The 21,548-nt window shown below is 35.2% G+C and overlaps 1 protein-coding gene across 1 annotated transcript in view; it reads right to left on the reverse strand.

Moving 5' to 3' along the window:
* Nucleotides 1–17,364, reverse strand: part of LOC144967820 (tricarboxylate transport protein, mitochondrial-like) — a 44,644-nt gene extending 27,280 nt beyond the window's left edge. The window contains exon 1 of the mRNA XM_078905483.1: nt 17,127–17,364. Within this exon, the coding sequence (XP_078761609.1) occupies nt 17,127–17,253 (127 nt within the window). The 5' untranslated portion in view covers nt 17,254–17,364. The remainder of the gene's footprint in view (nt 1–17,126) is intronic.
* Between the last annotated feature and the right edge of the window lie 4,184 nt (nt 17,365–21,548).

Raw genomic sequence — 21,548 nt, forward strand, 5'->3', positions numbered from 1 at the left:
AGTTTTTTTTATTAAGCCATTAAAGGTGCTCAAACAGCTTCACAAAGGGTCCTAGCTCCGCGCACACTTTCGCAGGTCTGATGGCCGAACGCAATTATGGGCTTGCTGTTACATTGCTGCAACTAGGAATATTTGCCATTGGTTCGAGAGTATTTCCATGACATAATTGAGCCCATAACAGATAGGGTTATCGGAGCTTTAAATAAGTGCACGTCAGTCAGCGGTTTTTTCGACCAGGTCTTCATTTTACATCTGGCTACGGTGAGTGAATGACAGTAAAGATTCTTTTACAAGGACTCAACTTTGCGTCGATCTTACACACGAACACGGGACTTAGAGGTTAAAGGCCGCACAAATGAAAGCGCGTAGGTATTATTATTTTTATTTCTAAACCACAAGAATTAGGTCAACTCCACCCAGCCCATCTGCAACATGAACAAAGCTTACAACAAAAACGACTGCTCCTACTTACTCCTCCCCCTCCTCCTATTACTACTACTACTACCACTACTACTACTACTACTACTACTACTATTACTACTACTACTACTACTACAACAACAACAACAACAACAACTACTACTACTACTGCTACTACAACAACAACTACAACTACTGCTACTACTACTACTACTACTACTACTACTACTACTACTACTACTGCTGCTACTGCTGCTGCTGCTGCTGCTGCTACTACTAATACTGCTTCTGCTACTACTGTTGCTTATGTCGGAGCAATAATAATAATAATAATAATAATAATAATAATAATAATAATAATAATAATAATAATAATAATAATAAAGACAACACCAATTGCTATTTATTATTTTTATTTTTTTTGGACGGTTTCAAATTTAGGTCAAGACCGCAAACAACCCGTAAAAATAAATATCATTGACATGTCTTCGTTATCATGGAGACATTGGCCTACATTCAAATTGTGTACCAAAACCTTTCAGCCTCTCATAATAATATTATTACTTCCAGACTGCCACAGCGTTTTCAAATAGAACACACTTGTCCGTGCGTCGCGTAAAGGTTTCAGTCGAATGTTCAGTCAACAATCAAAACTGCTTTAAAATACCTTAAGTACGAAAATTTATGACATGTATTCCCCTGAGGTTTTAAGTGCCACAATTAAAAACCATCCTGTAATAGGAAAATATAAATAAATGCTAACTCTTCTTCTTCGTTTCCATTCATATGGAGCTGCTCCTTTTATATATAATATATACATCCTATTTCCATTGTATTTTTATCTTTTTGTGTAAATTATAACACGTCTGTACAAAAATGTCCTTTTTGGGATGCAATAAAGTATTATTATTATTATTATTATTATTATTATTATTATTATTATTATTATTATTTTGATTATTATTATCATTATTATTATTAATTATTATTATTATATATTATTATTATTATTATTATTATTATTATTATTATTATTATTATTATTATTATTATGTCATAATGTTTGACTGACAATCTAGTTGGTGAAGGAACGCCGTTGTCTTCCCCAGCTCTGCCATGGGCCTGTACTTTAATCACGATCTCGAGGGCAATGACCGTTCAGATTATGAAAAATTGCACACGAAATAATAAAAGATTCACTGAATTCTATCAATCACACTAGATATAAACGTTAAATGTTACACATAATTTTGTGAGTTGGTACGTTATATCAGTCTGGTTGATGTTATGAGTCTTTTGAAACGCAAGTATCAATATAGAGAGTATGGAAATTATACGGTCGATCTAGAACAAGTGAACCTTTACAAATGTCACTAGTGTCGATTTTTTTTTTCGTAGAACTAATGCTATCCGTTTCAACGGTAAGTCTACAAGACAGAGATTCTGCCAAAATGGCCACGATTCTGAGAAAAAGAAAATCTCTTTGTAAGAATAGGAGCGGTTTAAACTTCCTTGTCACGGGTACCTAGGTATAATAATATTATTATAATAGTTTGTAGACAACACAAACATTACAACGGTCACCAAACGGTAAGCTGGAAAATAATCCTCCCATTAAGACACGAAACAGGATGAAAATTGTTACAATAATGTGACGGAGAAAGTACTGACAGTAATAAAGACAGTCTGTTCTGCTACACTCCGTTTTCTCTTTTACATTCTGGACATAAAATGTATACTCGAAGTAACAATCGATTAATAAGACCCAAAACATGTCAAAAAGACTCAAACCCAAGACTCTCAAGTTGGGTTTTATTTTACGTCCATCGACATTAATTTAAGAAATAACAGTTGTCTTGTCAAATAAACAAAACAAAAAAAAAACAAAACACAACCCCCCCCCCCCAACAAAACAACAACAACAACAAATAATAATAATAATAATAATAATAATAATAATAATAATAATAATAATAATAATAATAATAATAATAATAATAATAATAATGGTGATGATGATCATGATGATGATAATAAAAATAACAACAAGCATCCTCATCATTATAATAAAATAAAACAGTAGTTACTTGCAACTCTCAAACCTGGAACTTCGCCATGTTGAGGGTCATTTAAATCGATCGATATTTGAGGGACGAGTTTTATGGCCAAATTTTAAAATATGGGGTTTTCCAGAGTACGGGCAGACTGTAGGTGCAAGTGCAATGCCTGATCCCCTCAGTCATCTCACCCAGCTACCGTTCTCTACAATATCACAAGTGACTGGCAGGTATGACGATTGAAGATTAAATGTAAGCAAAGCTGAAAGGACTGGACAGTCACAGTACAGCAGATGAAAAAATGACTGGACTTAACTACCATACAAAAACAAGTATATTAATATATATATATATATATATATATATATATATATCTGAAACATCGGTGTAGACTGACTCCAACGTTGTGGTATATATAAAAGAAAAAGAAAACAAAACGAATAAAGCAAACAAAACCTTGAGGATTTACATAGCACAACATCCAATTAACGCGCTAAAAGTGCTTTACAAGGGATCCCTAGCCGACAGCAACACTACAACATATATAAGACGAGACATGCCGCCTTTTTTTTCTTCGACGGAGGCAACACTATTAATATTAACGGACAGGTACTCATTTTACCCCTGAGAACGGTGAAAGAGTGTGAGTAAAGAACCTTTTCCAAGGACTCAACTATGCGCCGCTCAGAACGGGACTCGAACCTTGGATCTTCCGGTCCGAAGGCGAGTGTCACATTACATAGCCGTCCTCAGAAAATCTTTACTTCAAATATCCATCGATTAACCATTTAACTGTCGTATTCTGGAAAAAACAACAACACGTATTTAAAATTCTGACCAGAGAAATCGTCCTTCAAATATCGATCAATTAACCAATTAACTGTCGTACTCTGGAAAAAAAAACCCTTATTTAAAAATTTGGCCAGAAAACTCGTACTTCAAATATCTATCAATTTATTAATGACTCTCATCTTTAAATCGGTCGATATTTGAAGGACAAGGTTTCTAGCCATTTTTTAAAAATACGTGTTTTTCAAGAGTACGGCAGTTAACTGGCTAAAATGCTTCTCAAGTTGTAATTAACTATTACACCTGGGACTATTTCAAGGGCTCCGGGTCTGAGACTTTTGGGACCGTTGAGGATCATCATATCAACCAATTGTTATTTAAAGTTAACATTTTTCTGTCCAAAGTGAGGGTTAAAAAGTTGGGGGGTTTTCCGGTAGAAGAGTAATGATGACTATGGCCCGTAGTATCATTTAATTATTGGCTAGTATTAGTGCGTATTAGTGTGTATGCCCTGGTGAACGTGGGAGTGGAAATCGGTTAATTTGAGTTGGATTGTTTTGTGACCTCAGCAAAGGTCGAAGACATGGGTAAAGAAGTTTGTTGACATTGTTTTAGTTTTGTGTTCCAATGTGATGATGATGATGATGATTTTGATGCTGATGGTGATGATGATGAAATAATAATAATAATAATAATAATAATAATAATAATAATAATAATAATAATAATAATAATAATAATAATAATACTATTACTAATACTACTACTAATAATAATACTAATACTAATACTATATAATAATAATAATAATAATAATATAATAATAATAATAATAATAATAATAATAATAATAATAATAATAATAATAATAATAATAATAATAATAATAATAATAATAATAATAATAATAATATATTTAAGGACTTAACACCGGACAGGTTTTTAATGAATTCAGATATCGATTATATCATTAAATGAAAACAAAAAAACATAACCGGACAGCCTTTTAATGAATTCAGATATCGATTATATCATTATAAGAAGAAAAAAACCGGACAGGTTTTTAATTAAATCAGATATCGATTACATCATTATATGAAAAAAAAACAACAAAAAACAAAAACAAAAAACAAACAAACAAAGAGATGAATATTTTATTTTATTTAGTCACAACTGTAGACCTCTACTTTACATGATTCGCAAATTCCGATGAAAAAAAGCATTTAAATTTGATTGCACCTAATGTGCCTAATTATTATAATTTGTAGAGAACAAGAACACATCGCTTTAATCTTGTGGCATCATTATGGAATAACACGCCCTACTTTCCAACACGTTGATGATTATTCTTATAATATAACAAGTCGTGTGTCATTATTATATTATTATCGATTGAAGAACTTCAAAGAGAGCAATTGAGTGGAAGGAGACGAGCGGGTGAGTTGCCCTGGAGGATTATTTGCTTGCTTAGAAAACAACAATGAGTGAACGGTCAGACCCTTTGAGCGGGGAAGGAAACGTGCGTGTAAATATTCAAAGGAAATGAAGGATGATAAAGAGGAAAGTTGGGGGGAAATTGAGTTTCAAGTCTGGAGAGCGTTGGATGTAGTGTTGGCTATCAGTGAGTGAGACGAGTGTCCGGAGTTCGATCCCACGTCCGAAGGCCTTACGGTAAGTGCGGGGAAGAAGTCGTTCGTATAAATATCCAAAGGAAATGAAGGATGGTAAAGAGGAAAGTTGGAGGGAAAATTGAGTTTCCAAGTCTAGAGAGCGGTGGATGTAGTGTAGTTGCAACTTCTCAATTTGGCTATCAGAAGTGAGACGAGCATCCAGATTTCGAACCCACATCCGGACACCTTACGGTAAGTGCGGCTTGTGTGGTCTTGTGAGACACTCGCCTTCGGACGGGTATATCCCGCTCTGAGCAGCACCAAGTTGAGTCATTGGAAAAAGGCTCTTTACTCACATACTCTCATCCTACTCAGGTGTAAAACGAGTACTTGACCATTAACAGCGTTGTCTCTGTGGTTAATCAGTCTCCATAAATTGTCTTCACGCTCTGAATGATTAGTTCACAACAACCGCATTTTGATATATATATATATATATATATATATATATATATATATATATATATATATATATATATATATATAAAAGAGACATGCAACTTTATTTCAGTGTGTAAATCATTAATCCTGCTCTTATTAATAACATTTATAAACAAAATCTGGCGTGAAAAGAGGAGATTAAGATTTACAATGCTATTGTCATTTATTGCTGGATAAACACATTATCTTAAAACCTACGATCGGTTTGTGGTAAGAAATGTGTACTTGGCTAGCACATTAAGGATAGGCTGTTATTGTTGTTGCTGTTAACAGGCTGTTGTTGATGGGCTGTTGGTGTTATTGATATACTGTTGCTGTTACTGTATGCTACGGTTGTTGTTGATAGGTTGTTGATAGGCTGTTGTTGTTGTTATTATTATTATTATTATTATTATTATTATTATTATTATTATTATTATTATTATTATTATTATTATTATTATTATTATTATTATTATTATCACCATTATAAATTAATATTATTATCATCATCATTATATAAACAAAGCAAAAAAAGATCATAAAGAAAAAATACCGAGGAAATATAAATAAGTAAAAAGAAATAAATAAATTAACTAATTAATTTTAAAAAACAAGGTCCCAGTCCCACCCCTCTCCCTTAATAGTGTGTAAAACGCCATAGAAGTTACATTTAGCAATAAAAATCGAGATGTAACAAATTGATAACATGACCTCTTCACCCTTTCCGAACGAGTATCGTCGACTATCAATAACTGAATTTATATATAAAATTTATTAAAATCAACATGTTAGTTGCCTGATAGCCCTGCCCTGCCCGCCCGTAGAGCAATCGCCACATAATACTCCCATTCATAAAGTGCATTGCGTTATTATAGGCTAATACCAGCAGCCTATCCAATGTGCCGCAAGTAGATAGTTAAAATTTTACAGTCCAGAATAATCAACATAAATATAATATATATATGTGTGTGTGTGTGTGTGTGTGTGTGTGTGTGTGTGTGTGTGTGTAAACCAGCTAGCTCCATGAGCGTGATGACTCTTACATTTTAAATAATCATCATTAACCAGTTAGTTAACTCACTCAATCCTAGAGATATTTGCTACTTTTCAACATTGGAAAAAAAAATGTATTAAAAATGAGCATGTGCATAGATATTTTTATTCAACTACCATTAACATGTAAAAACTAAAAACATTAGCTTTGATACTACGCCTATAATTTGTCTCAGAAAAAAAAATGTAATAAATAGGCATGGCGTAAAAGTTACAAGGGTAAACTACGGATATAGTCGGTGTTAGGGCTGAGTGAGTTAACTGCCGCACTCTAGAAAAAAAAAAATCGTAAAATTTGGCCATTCTTCAAATATCGATCGATTAATATGACCCTCTTTTCGACAGAAACACTCAAAACTGGAACATGTTATGATAGCATTGTTATTGAATAAATCCACAACTATTTTATAGTGCTGTGCGTGGTCTAGTATAATATCTGGCCCCCCGGAAATATGCAAAAAAATATCCCAAATTATGCGGGGGAAATTGCAATTTATGCGGGGGAAAAAGGCAAATTATGCATGGGAAATTACAAATTATGCAAAACAAGAAAAAATTAATAAATCGCTGTATAAATTTTTCCATTGCTTTATTGACATTTAACCAATTCAAAATTAAAGAACTACAACGCAAATTCAAAACTTAATTTTTTGTTGTAGAACAGAAAAGCTAGATGTCGCAGATACGTTGTCTGACAATATCAGATTGTAAACAGAAAAGCTGCGCTCAGCATCAGCGCTGTTGATCGTGGTGTATATGTACCACTTGGCACAAGCAGCCAAAGCGGGCACTTCATCAGAAATGGACTGCCAAAAATGTGGCACGTCAACAGAAGAGGTGATGGAGTTCTTCACCGCGAGGGGCCCAAGCTGCCGGGGGTACCTCTTGATCTCCTCCTCGGGTACAGTCTGAGCTTAGGTGATTGTCAATTGTAGACTTTCTCGTGTGGTCCAGCACTAAGTTGCAAGACTTACAAAACAGTTTACCAGCACTAACAAATGTTTCATTTTTAAACTGCTTGTGACGGTCGGTAACTGATGTCTTTGTTGCTGATTTTGCTTTGGCACTCGGCACTGCCCCATTGCGATGTACGAAGGCATCCATTCTGGTCGAGTTGTCTTGTATTGATTATTGATAAAACTTTTATTAAAAGGAATCAAACTTGAATCCAGATCGTAACTCGCACGTTAGCCGGTTAGCGAGAGAAAGGCAGTGATCGCTTGGCGCTTGGTTTTTGGTTAGATCTCAAGAAGACAAATCAAATCGTACACTTGGAATACGATGGTAACTTAGTAACACTGGCTCTAAACTATCGGAACAATGGCGGACGCCCGTATGAAATATTTCTCCGGCGAGCATAAAGGGTATCCAGAGGAAGAAAACAAACACATAAATGTGATCATGTTTTGACTTTTACACATTCTGATCACAAGGCATATGAAAAGTTCTAGCCAGCATTAAAAATAAAAAGTAATGATTTTCTTTGTTTAGAACCAAGATGGCCGCCGTTGCCGGGCGGCGTGACATCAGACTATTGAATCGTATTGGAACAGCCTCCCTTTAACCCTCTCCTTACTATCCATATGAAAATCGTCACGGTCGTTACGATGCCACCGACAATTTCCTCAAATGATTTCTCTTGTACATCACAACATTTAAAGAAATGCTTTGGTTACAGCTATAAATGCTAATCACTGTGTTGTAGAGCTCACATGTCACTTTCTTGTTTGAGCAAGAAAAGCTTGTGCTGCGTGGGTGTGAATTTCGGGGGAAATTCTAAAAATAGCTGGTAAGGAGAGAGTTAAAGTTAAAGGGAAGTCACTGTCACGTATTTGGGAACATCGTCGGACTTTTTCGGTTTCATTTTTCTTCATACAATGGTCACGCTAAAAACCACATTTTGCATAATTATGCGGTAAAAAGTGAATTATGCGGCCGCATTGCGGTAAGTGGCAAATTATGCGGCCACATTGCGGCCGCATCGGTCGCATTTTCCTTTGGGGCCAGTAATATGCCATAACAATACATTGACATGCAAAACATGGGCAATGATTTAAATTTCTAAATCTTTAAACATGCGGCTAGATACACTGACGTGTACAAATATGCTGCACGTGGACTACACACTAACTACACGTTATGATCATCTACTTTATCACTGTATATATATATATATATATATATATATATATATATTATATATATATATATATATATATATATATATATATATATATGATATTATATAATATTATATATATATATATATATATATATATATATATATATATATATATATATATATATAGTTAAAACGAGGTATTAAAACACACACTAACCTATCTCACCCTAAATTAAATATGATATAATCTATTGTTTGATAATAATATTACAATAATGTAACCATTGACAATAATAAGTTAGTTACAGTTTTTAAATATGTTTCGGTTATTCTAGCAAAAGCCCCGATGCCATTTATTACCCGTGTATTTATTAGTTCCACATGAGTTCACAGAGGTATTAAATAAGTCAACATGTAACTTTCTTGGTGAATCAAAATATAAGAGATAATTTTATGCTGATTTAGGTCAATGTTCAATTCACACATAACATTTTTTTCTGTCCTATACACACACACACACACACACACACACACACACACATGATATATAATATTAATAAGTAATGTAACTTCTTGGTAATAAAATATAATGAATAATTTATGTGATTAATAATAGTTCAATAAATAATCATTTAATTATATGTTATAAAAAATACATACAATAAAATAATAATAATAATAATAATAATTAATACATATATAATAAACATGATAATAATAATAATAATATAATAATATAATAATAATAATAATAATAATAATAATATATAATAAAATATAATAATAATAAATAATAATAATAATAATAATAATAATAATAATAATAATAATAATATAATAATAATAATAATAATATAATAATATATAATATATAATATAATAATTTTTATTATAAACAACTTTCAAGTGACTGTAAATGTTTACGATGTGTTGCATCTTTTCTATACATTGTATTAACTCAGACACCTCTAGAATTGTTTACGTTAACTTGTAAACAAAATCTAAATCTTGATTTATGCTTATAATGCCCCGCCCCCTTCTCTCTATATCTATTTATCGCTGAACCCAACGTCCTCTCTCTCTCTCTCTCTCTCTCTCTCTCTCTCTCTCTCTCTCTCTCTCTCTCTCTCTCTCCACCATCCTTCTCCCCTTTTAGTCTCTGAATTTCCTTCCCATCTCTGCCAAAGCATAAGCATCCACATGCCTACCCCTATTATTGACCAATCAATAAGAAATCCATTCACACAGCCACCTTATCAGTATCAGCGACCATGTGTTACATTTCTCATAACTCAAAAGAATAGAAATCTCTATTTAAAACAAAAGCGCCTCAATAGATTTATTGTACCCCTTGTAAATCGCTTTGAACACATTTAGTGGATATTGCGCTATATAAAGCTCAGTTAAAAAAAAAAAGATACGAAGGATGAGCGGACACTGGGTACATATTATAATTTACATGATAGAAGGAAGAAAGCTGCTATGAAATCCATTACATAATAGGTTTATTAAATACTTATCCCGCAATTCGTTATAGATGTTGTGGGATGATGGTGTAGGTACTCATTTGTGTATCAAACTATCGTACTAGAGATTATAATCTGCCCACCCATCCATGTCCCTTGGTATTATGTTTGTACTTTAACGTATTATCATTGGTTTTTAACAGAACTAACTACTGGGAAAGGGGGGGGGGGGGGATTTTGTGTGTGAGCGTGTGTGTGTGTGTGTGTATGCACGCGCGTGTGCGTGTGTTCATAAATCGGAAAATGATATCTCACTGAATAAAAAAAATAAAATAAACCAACCCAAAACGCGTCAAGTTTATTGATTAGTCAGTGAGATTTATTAAATAATAAAGATAATTTTATTAAAGATGTTTTTTTAAGGATTGCATCTGTTACGCGTGTAACGAGTCATGCTACATAATATGTATTAGTAACCACCAAGCCCACTCATTGCTCAAGAAATGAACAATGACAATGAGGCTTCATCGATTTTTCTCAATCAGCCTTATTATTTATAGAATCGTCATCTTTTCCAAATCGTCATTATCTCAACCCCCCCCCCCCTCACCGGACACACAAAACACACACACACACACACACACACACACAAAAGTCCCTCCTAAAGCTCGTTAAGGGTCCTAATGATTCCAACATTGAATTTGCCAGGAAGTATTGGGGACATTGACATAATATTATGGAACACTCTCTCTCTCTCTCTCTCTCTCTCTCTCTCTCTCTCTCTCTCTCTCTCTCTCTCTCGATTTGCTCACTCTTACTCTTCAATTCGTCTACACTAGAAGATGAATATGAGTAACGAGTTTTGCTTGTCAAATCTAAAAATAAGTGTTCCACGGCCTGAGGAAGATCCCGAGAATAGAAATATGGAAAATAACAAATATTACAGCCAGATAGATAAATAAATCAGTGCTCTCTCTCTCTCTCTCTCTCTCTCTCTCTCTCTCTCTCTCTCTCAAAATATGGGATAGAGCACATGTCTCACAAAGCAAAATAACCGGTATCGATCCAGGATACAGTCCAGATGTATCTGACCCCCCCCCCCTCCACCACACACATCCGTCTTGATTGAGTAGCAAGGTCTGTTAAATCTGGCAGAAAGCAGTTCGCGATAAGTCAGAAAGCAATTGCTACTGTCCAATTATCACTAGAGACATTGGGATAATTTCTGTCTCTACGGGCCTTTTGTTGCCTCTGAAAAACTAGTACTCACCCCCCCCTGGATCACATACCCATCTAATCTATGTATTGAAAAAAAAAAGCGTGACAAATAATGAAATATGTTCTATTGTGTACTCTGAAAACACTACAGATGTTTTTCTAGGACAAGGTGTACTTGCGTAAATAAATAAATGGTATGTCTGGATAAAACACAAATTCTTATACCCTAAAACGGATATTCGATCTCAACAATCCTCGTCCTTCTCGTTATTTCCCCTTTCTCTTCTATCTAGCCCCCCCCCCCCCCCCCCCCCCCCCCCCCCCCCCCCCCCCCCCCCTACAATTCCATCCGTCCTTTCCACAGTGATTGATTTGGACGGTCCCGAACTCAATGAAAGAAATTGATCGAGGCTGGAGGAAGGAAATTATTACCCCTGGTTTACACGAAATGCTGACTGCTGTAACTGCTGTTTCTGGAATAGATACATGGGAGAATATGTGCGTGTGTAATAAAAAAAAAATCGTTATTTGAAAAACAAAACAAAAACGTTTCTGTAAAGTTACAAACACTGGGTTTACGAGGGTGTTACAAACACTCACATAAAATTATGCGAGGACGGTGAAGAGAGAGACAGAGAGAGAGAGAGAGAGAGAGAGAGAGAGAGAGAGAGAGAGAGAGAGAGAGAGAGAGAGAGAGAGAGATCATGTATCGTCCTACAAATTAAATGAAAATGTTGTTGCAGGCTGGGGACCAGGGACCCTTTGTAAAGCGTTTTGACCATGTTAAATGGTCATTGCGCTATTTTAAACTCACGTTTCTTTTTTAAAGGCCGTCTGTACGGAAACATCTCTCTCTCTCTCTCTCTCTCTCTCTCTCTCTCTCTCTCTCTCTCTCTCTCTCTCTCTCTCTCTCTCTCTCTCTTTGTGATAGAAACAAAATCACCCCCCTCTCTCTCTCTCTGTCACACACACACACACACATACATCTTATATTTTTTTTTATTGAACCTTTACTGTCGACTCGATGGGGGACGTCAGTCAGTTTTATAATGTATACACATCAGTGAAACATGAAACCACTTCTGGACATACTAACCCATACATATTATGCAAATGGACAACGAAAAACCAGAACACCACAGCGAGTAATGTAATAAGTTAGGTGAGAGAAAGTCAAAAAAAATAAAATCCTTTGTTACTGTAGAGATGTTAATGTTACTGCCCCATACATCCGACTTCTTGACAAAACAATATCCTGTCCTATAACTAAAACTACAACACAAGAATAAGGATACTGTTACTGTCGAACAAACAAAAATGCGTAGCAGCTGTTGGCAAGATGTTTCAGCAGTTATCTCAAGGTCAATCAAACAGTTTTATTGACATTGAATGGACTCCGTTTTTTTCACTTTATGTTGTAAATATTCACATAAATAACATAAAATTGAGCTTTTATATAGAGTAATATCTACTAAACGTGCTCAAATCGCTTTAGAAAGGGGTCCCTGGTCAACAGCAACATTTAACATTTAGGATGGGACATGACGCCTGTTAGACAATATTACAATTTTTTTTCCGGACAGAGACAATGCTGTTAATGGTCAGGTACTCATTTTACACCTGAGTATGGTGAGAGAATGTGAGTTAAGAGCCTTCTCCAAGGACTCAACTATGTGCCGAGCGAGGCTCGAACCTAGACCTTCCGATCTGAAACCGAATGTCATACCACTAGACCACATAGCTGCACATAAAGGATATAAACACCATTTTCCAACAAAAAAAAAATTAAAAAAAAAACAAAAACTGAGGAGCGGAAGAAATGCACAAGTGTGTGCGATATCATTTTTAAAAAGTGAATCTTCCTGGGCATCACGACCAGGTAGGTAACCTGTCAGTTTTGGAGACAGGGATTATGTTGACAAGCTTCTTGCTTGTCAAATCTAAAAATAAATGAGAATAAAATGCTGACAATACAGATGGTACTGATGTTAACCATTCACAGCTAGCGCATTGTTACACTCTAACACAATACCATATAGCTTACTATATTCGCCAAGAGAACAGTAAAAGTATTGCTCTATTGGTGAAAATTGTCAGGCCCGCAATTATCGTAATAAACAAATGCTTAAAAGACTATTCCGTCTTCATTTGGTTTTAGTCTAAGTTTAGGGTTTGTTATGATAACTGCTAAACATTCAATTGGTTGTTAACATGCATTATTCTTTTGCCATCCCATTATCCATTACCATCCAATGATAACATGTATTACCCTTTTGCCATTTCATTATCCATTACCATCCAATGATAACATGTATTACCCTTTTGCCATTTCATTATCCATTACTAGCCCATGAAAACATATTATCCTTTTGTCATTTCATCACCTAATACTAGCCTAAGATAACATGTATTACCCTTTTGCCATTTCAATATCCATTACTAGCCTATGATAACATGTATTACCCTACAAATTTACACAAATATGATATCACTGTGGTTGTCCTTGGCCAAATTTTGTAGCTTGTTCGGATAAACAATGTGTGAACTGCATTCGCTTGTGTCATATAAAAAAAACAAATTATAACACAATAAACAGCCTATTTACTTTGATGAATGACGTTGAAGAATTTGTTCATAATGTCACACACCACAGAAAAAAAGAATAGATAGAACGGAATTGATGTCACTCAGCTCTTTGTTATTGTTTTTAGCCAGCCATTTTTATGATTTGTATTGAATTAATCCGACTATAAATGTTTAAGGTTTCGTGCTGTTTTGTGTGTTGGTACGTTACAGCATCAAAAGGGGCGACTTGTTTTTATGCAGTAAAAAATAATAATCTATTTTTTTTTTGACCATTTAAAAACCTATGTTGATCCCTACAAAATGATAAAAGAAGAAAAAGTTTATTCAATTCATCTTGTTTACATATCTCTATCAAATGCAAGTAATCTAAAAAGATAGAATATGAAATGAATTGGACAATAAATGTATGTTAGGCAATTAGCAGTCTTGGAAATTTGATGTACACGACAAGAATAATGAGGGTACTGGAAGTCTGCAGAAGCTGCAATCAATGTCTGTATGTTATGAGCTAAATACGGACATTGATTTATCACCAACTGATATAAAGATTGATATTGCATTTAGTAAAATATATCAAGATGGAGATATTCCACACGCGAGTGACACTGAGGTCAGGGAAATGCTGTTATGGCCATTTTTGGTTGAATTACTGTGAACCGTACAGATTTGGGGCAGAGCATCCTAACACTAACCAAATATAATAATAATAATAATAATAATAATAATAATAATAATAATAATAATAATAATAATAATAATAATAATAATAATAATAATAATAATAATAATAATAATAATAATAGTGTTCATTTATATAGCATCCACATCTCAAGCAATATGAGCTTGGGGTGCTTAATATGAATGTGGGCTCATTACAGCATAGCACTTTGAGCACATTTAGTGGACATTGCACAATATAATAGCTCAAGAGCAAAAAGAAAGACACTTGTACTTGTAATAAAATATGGAAATAAGATCACAAATAATCCCTCTAAACGGAGAGGAATCAAAGCATACAAGGCACTCAAAATTAAAAAATAAACATGTTGATTATTGTAGCTTAATAACTGTCCTAAACCCCTATTGAATAAGAACAGCTCAAAGAAATTCACAAACCAGATATCATTCTTGCCACAGAAACGTATACTGATGCTACTACAACTGGCAGCTCTGAAATATTTAGCACTCCCCGAGTTATTTTTAAAAACCCATGAAGCTTGAGATAAGACAGAGCCTTTGGAGAAAGCAGCTTTCTTAATATAATAGAAATGGTGTGCTAAAAGGAAACTATTAAATAGTTGTTACCATTAAACCTTTCTTATTTATGATTCAAAACTACTTGAAAGTATACTGACAACTAATAAGGTACATATTGAATTGTAAAGTTATTTAAGTTTACACAGCAAGACTGCAAAGATTTATGGCGTATTAATGAATAATCAGGATGATCTTCATTGACGATGAGAACTTATTTATTTAGATTATAAGTATAATTTATAAGATGCAATCACTTTAAAAGTAGAGTCATCCAGAAGACCGGTTACACACTTCTAAGGAGTTTTGAAAAAGAAGCTGCGATGTCACAGGATTGTACCATAATAAATTGTATGGAAAAAAACTGATTTTACTAATGGAAACACTTACTTCGGGTATTTGTATAGACATTGGACTGCAAATGATCAGTCTTTTATAACATTATGATAACAAAATCCAACATACTATAAGCAAGGCAAACAGAAATGCAGGCTTTATTCCTAATCTGTAATCTGTGTCCTAAAAAAGATAACATCCAGGCATATAATAATATTAAACAGCCTTGGTGAGACCCTTGCTAGAGTACACCAGCGAAGTATGGAATCCTCACCTTGCAAAAGATATTAAAGTCCTAGAAAATATACAGAGAAGGCCACAAGTTCGGTCAATAATAGTTAGTCAAGAAGACCTGTATACGTTAAGGTTGTAAATTTCTGAGACATACAGGAAACACTAAAACCTCACTAAAATGTTCAAAATGTTGATCAAACAAGAAACTGTGACTGAAAAAAGGAGTCTACTCTACAAACCGTAAGATTATCAGACCTGCCACAGTAGTCCTTCAGAGCCATTAGGCCCATAGAGGTGGAGTTTATCATAGTTTCTATCGTGTGAAACTGACAATAGCATTTGCTTGCTATCCTTTGGATAGGACACCACTAAGATGTCACCCGGGATCGATTTCGGTCCCTTTGAGTGTGAAGCAAGTTCCCCTTCCAACTCAGATATCAGGACCCCAAGACCTAACAAACCAAAAATGAAGTGGCAATTCGGACCAATCTGTATGCGCAATCAGGAGAGGCTGTCAGTGGGCAGAGGATGGAACTGATAGAAGAAGAGTTCAGAGAAAATTCTGTTTTGCCGTTATTAGACTTAGACTGACTCTGTTGATAACCCTAATTTGGTCTGTAAAAGGATTGTTGCTTGTCTAACACTATCAGATTAGGCTGTCCTGATTTTATTTGGACATCATGAAAAGTAGTATGCTTTTAGAAAAGCTTTTCCTTTAGCTCACTGTTACTTTGAAGAGTTTTGACTTTTTTCTTTTTAATTTCAAACTGGACTTCAATTGATCAATGATTTTGTCTATCTTGTCAAATAAAGCAGGTTGAAACTACCTGTTGACAGTTCCTATTCAGTTACTTTACTATTATGGTTATTCTCATTTTCATCAGTTTCATATCATCAATAATAAATACTAATTGAAATTTAAAAAACAAAACAAAATTATACTTCTATGAGCTCAGCTTGTCGTTTCCTTGTAATCCTTTGGTGTGTAGTATTTCAGATATTCCAACTTGTTGTTCACTTTTGTGGTCACCGATACTTTTCTGAATTTGTGTCAAAAATTTTGGCCAGATCATAGAAATTGTTATTTACGGTTTGCACGTAAGCGTAACTTACTGATGAGGAGGCTTTTTCTTTGTCAGCAATATGTAGAAGAACGCGTTGTGGCTATGATGTACTGATACTGTCTTTTGATTTTGATTTTGTGAGTCAAACTATCTAGATAACTGATTTTTTCTTTACTTTAGAAACGGTGTTTAGAAAATTAAAGATAGAATTCGAGAGACAGCTCTATATGAGTCTTCCAGGTTAACAGAGTTTGGTAAATTAAGACGCAGTGCATGTAGAAAAGTAGGAGCAACGTGTACAAAGCTAGAATAAGAGCAAAAACGACAAAGCGATCAGAACTTCTAGGTCTCGGGCACCGAGTCCAAAGCAGAATCAGAATGTAAACAATAACAACAATCAGCTGATTGGGAACACGCAAGACTGATTTTCCTACCTGCGAGAATTCCTTTCAACGTATTGGACGAAGATTTAGTTTGCACAGTTTGTTGTGGTGCTGCAGCCATCAAATGGCCTGTTGGTCGATAAAAAGGAGACCTAAACACGTTCGAATTACGATCCATTTTCTAGTTTCACTTTGAAATACACTTCATTCAATGTAAACACATTCTAATCAAATGATATTTCACCCACCCTCACACAGTGGTGATAATGATAGCTTGTGATTCGGAAACCAGCCAGGGTTGCCAGGTGATTTTTTGTCGTGAGGCCAGATTTTGACAAGAAAAGGACCAAATGAGACGGTTTGGGGCCAAAATACGGAAAATGTTCACTAAACGTTACAGAATGTATATCCGAATACAGATAATCATACAAACATGTGTGAACAATAAAGAGGAGTGAGCTTACGTGCAAAGGGGGGGGGGGGGGGGGGTGGGGGGGGGGGTCGTATGCATGTTGCCAGACTCAGATTGTACATATCCAAAGGGTTGCCATAACTTCTCTTGGTGAAGGATGGTTGGTGGGTGGGTGGCCTTGGTCCACAAGTGTACAGTTTTGCCCTACCTAACTCCAACTAACTTTTAAAGTGATTTCTTCCATTGTTTCAACTTGGGACACATTTTCCTTATCACAGACCTGAGTGATCCTGTACTTTTCGACGACATTGTGGGTTTCCGTAGCTCATGATACTAATTTTGTATATTTTCACCGCATGTCATTCCAATTAATCACAACTTATATGAACGAACGAATAATTCTGAAATAAAGTTCTATTTACGTTTAAATACATTCAAAGTGGAAAAGAAAATAAAGTATTTACATTTAACTTAAATATTCGTTATCCAATCTACAGGAATTGCTGAATGCACTCTTCCTGCTGTTCCTCATCCTTCTCATCTGATTTGGTGTACAACACCTTTGTGTTATGGAGTGCAATCATCTTGCTTGTGGCCACAAAATCTTTACAGCATTTGGATCGTTGCTGAAGATGAGATTTGATCCTGATTATTGCATCAAGACAAAGTACTCCCATTCGGTTGCGGGGCTTTGTTTTTGTGGCTGTTACCAATGAGAAGACACGCTCGATGACTGCATTACTGCTCGGAACAATGAGGCAATTCATCACATATTGACCTAGCTCTTCAAATCCAGGTGTTTTCATAACTCCAAACCAAAATTTATGGGTGTCACTTGGGAGTCCTGTGGTTTTGAAAGCTTCCACATCTGACCAGTCAATAAAAATAAAAGTGAGACGTCTGTATTGATCATCTACCAAATCTGATTTAACCAAATGAGGGAACGGTAGGCTGCTGAATACAGGTTTGTCCACTTAATAATAATAATACATGACATTTATAACGCGCATTTTCATCACTGGGTGTTGCTCAATGCGCGAAACAATAATACAGTGACATTATTATACAAATGAAACATTATACAAACTACATCAACATAATATTATCATTATACAACAATGTAATAACTAAACATAAAGTCATTAATACAAGATATGTTATAATACATCCACATGCTATGTCAAATACGGAAATAATATAAAATAATGATATAATAACATAAACTAAATTAACATTCATATTGGGGTCAAATTACAAAGATGCATTAATCAAGATGTGTTTTAACAAAGAGATGGTGTTTTAACTTTGATTTAAATATTGATAAGGACTGCGCTTCTCTTATTCTTTTAGGAAGAGAGTTCCAGATGGAAGGTCCGACGTGACTGAACGATCTGCCGCCGTAAAATTTATATTTATATTTATTTGTAACAATTAATTTTGTAGAATATAGTGCAGAACGTAGACTCCTCGTTGGCTTATAAGTTTCTAAAAATTCAGTAATATACAATGGTGCTTGATCATTAAGGCACTTATAGCCACAATACTGCTAGTTTGAATTCGATTCTCACATTCTAACTGGTAACCAATGCAGCTCATACAAAAGTGGCAACGAGTAGGATGTTATCTTCTTTCTTAAAATCAATTTAGCAGCCGCATTCTGGATACTTTGAAGGCGTGATATTTTATCGTTGCTTACATTCGAGATTAACGAATTACAGTAATCTATTTTAGATAGTATGAAAGATGTTATTAGTTTGCATGTTACTTCTCTTGTTAGGAAAGGTCTAACTGAAGCAATTCTTTTTAAGCCTATTGTCAAACTTCTACATAGAGAATCAAACTGTGCCTGCATAGTCATATGTTGATCTAGCATTACCCCGAGGTTTTTCACACACGTTGAGAGGTTAATTGTGCACCCATTTATATTTAGAGTAAACTTCAGAAAATCATCTTTCAAAACACTTTTTCTACCACACACCATCACCTCTGTCTTTTCATTATTCAGCTTTAACTTGTTAATTTCCATCCAGCATTTAACATCTCTAATACAGTCTTCAACACGGGTAATTAATGATGGGATATTACTAGGGATATCGCTTACATAGATCTGAGTGTCATCAGCATAGAAATGATACATTAATTTATTTTTAACAAAAATATCCGAAAGAGGTTGAGTATAAAGAGTAAAAATAACAGGACCAAGGACAGACCCCTGCGGAACGCCGTAATTTAGAGGAAATGTTTCTGATACTGCGCCATCGATCAGAACCGACTGAGATCTTGATGTTAGGTATGATTTAAACCAACTAAGCGCAGTGTCTCTAATTCCAAAAGTAATTTCTAATCGTTTAATAAGTATCTCGTGATCAATGGTGTCAAATGCAGCCGAAAGGTCCAACATAGTCAATAAACAGACATGATTTTTGTCAATACTATTAAGAATATCAGTGCATACTTTTAAAAGGGCAGTTTCAGTGCTATGATGTGATTTATAGGCAGATTGGAAAATTTCACTTAAATTATTTAGATGGATATGATACAAAAGTCTTTTTAACACAATGCGTTCAAGCACTTTGGATAGATATGGAAGGTTGGAGACAGGTCTGTAATTTTTCAGTTCGTTTACATTTAGATCGGACTTCTTTAATAGTGGTTTAACAATGGCACGTTTAAACGAGTCGGGGACACTACCTGAGACAAACGAATTATTTATAAGTTCAGTTATTGTTGGTAACAGTTCTTCAATACAAGTCTTAAGAATACTAGTTGGGATGGGGTCTAATAAGTCACAATATTTTGATAGGCTATCTAAAATGGCTGACTTCACTTCATCTTCAGTGGCTGGATCGAAAACATGTAGTGGCGTTCCATGGAATGGTCCAAAGCTCGGTGACGATGATGATGATGTATTGTCTAAGTTTTCCCTAATGGATTTTATCTTGTCGTGGAAATAGTTGGCAAAATTTTGAGCTAGTTCGGTGTTATTTCTAGACGATGGAAGGGGTGTGGATTTCTTACTGCCAAGAAGGTCGTTTGCGGTGGAAAACAGTTCTTTGCAAGATGTAATGCTTTGAAATTTTTCGTTGTAGTGGGCCTTTTTTGCGCATGTGATGGCGTTATAAAGAGCCGACTTAGCTGCTTTGTAGATATCTTTAAATACCGTTAGGCCACTCTTTCGCCATTTCCTTTCAGCCTGTCTCTTTTTTCTCTTTAATTCCTTTATCTCGGAATTGAACCATCGCGAGTGTGGTCGATTCGATACGACCCGACATTGTGGCGGTGCCTCACGGTCAATAATAGATCGCAATAATTTGTTGTAGTCGTTTATATTAGTTAAGGACTTTTGTTGGACTAAGCTGACTGAGTCCTATGAACATGTCCTTTGTCGATGGAAGTCTTAGTTTGACTTGCTCACAAGCAACCTCTAACATGGACAAGCATCTTTCTTTGGTGTGACGCACCCTTTCCTCCACACTTTGGCGTTGCTGTTCATTGGCTACAAATCCCAGTACATATTTACTACATTCATTTGTGAACTTGTACCCAAATTCCACGAACAAGGCAGTTCCATTGTTTTTCAATCATACAGGCGTTTGGGGGAGTGGGAGGGGGCGGTGTTAAGTGCCGACCGGACGCAACCCCCTCTCAATTTCCGAACTCCAAGTCATCGCCGTCCGTTGTCAGATTCCTTGCCTCGTGTAATTAATCAGCACCCAGCACATGCAAGCTCATTGCAGAGACAGGTCGAGGAGGGTTTTGGTGTCAGATCAATGAATGTCTCAAACACTCGAATCAGTAATACTACGAATATCGATGTGTGCATGCACATATCAATTTTCTCGATGTGGATAAATTGAACAAAATTCATTTTGAACTAAAGGCTATGTAGTTGGGTTCGTTTGGGGCAATCACTCTCCAAAAGGGGCCAAAAAAGAGCCAAAGGGCCAAGTGATATATGGGGGGCCAGCTGTGTTTGAAAAGGACCAAAAGTCTCGGAATTGGCCCCAAAAAGGGCCAAAATGGCAACCCTGAAACCAGCCAATCAAGCAATGCCCTTGTGT

Source organism: Berghia stephanieae, chromosome 3 (assembly GCF_034508935.2).
Source record: "Berghia stephanieae isolate SIO BIC M18660-M18661 chromosome 3, UCSD_Bste_1.3, whole genome shotgun sequence".
Lineage (NCBI taxonomy): Eukaryota > Metazoa > Mollusca > Gastropoda > Nudibranchia > Aeolidiidae > Berghia > Berghia stephanieae.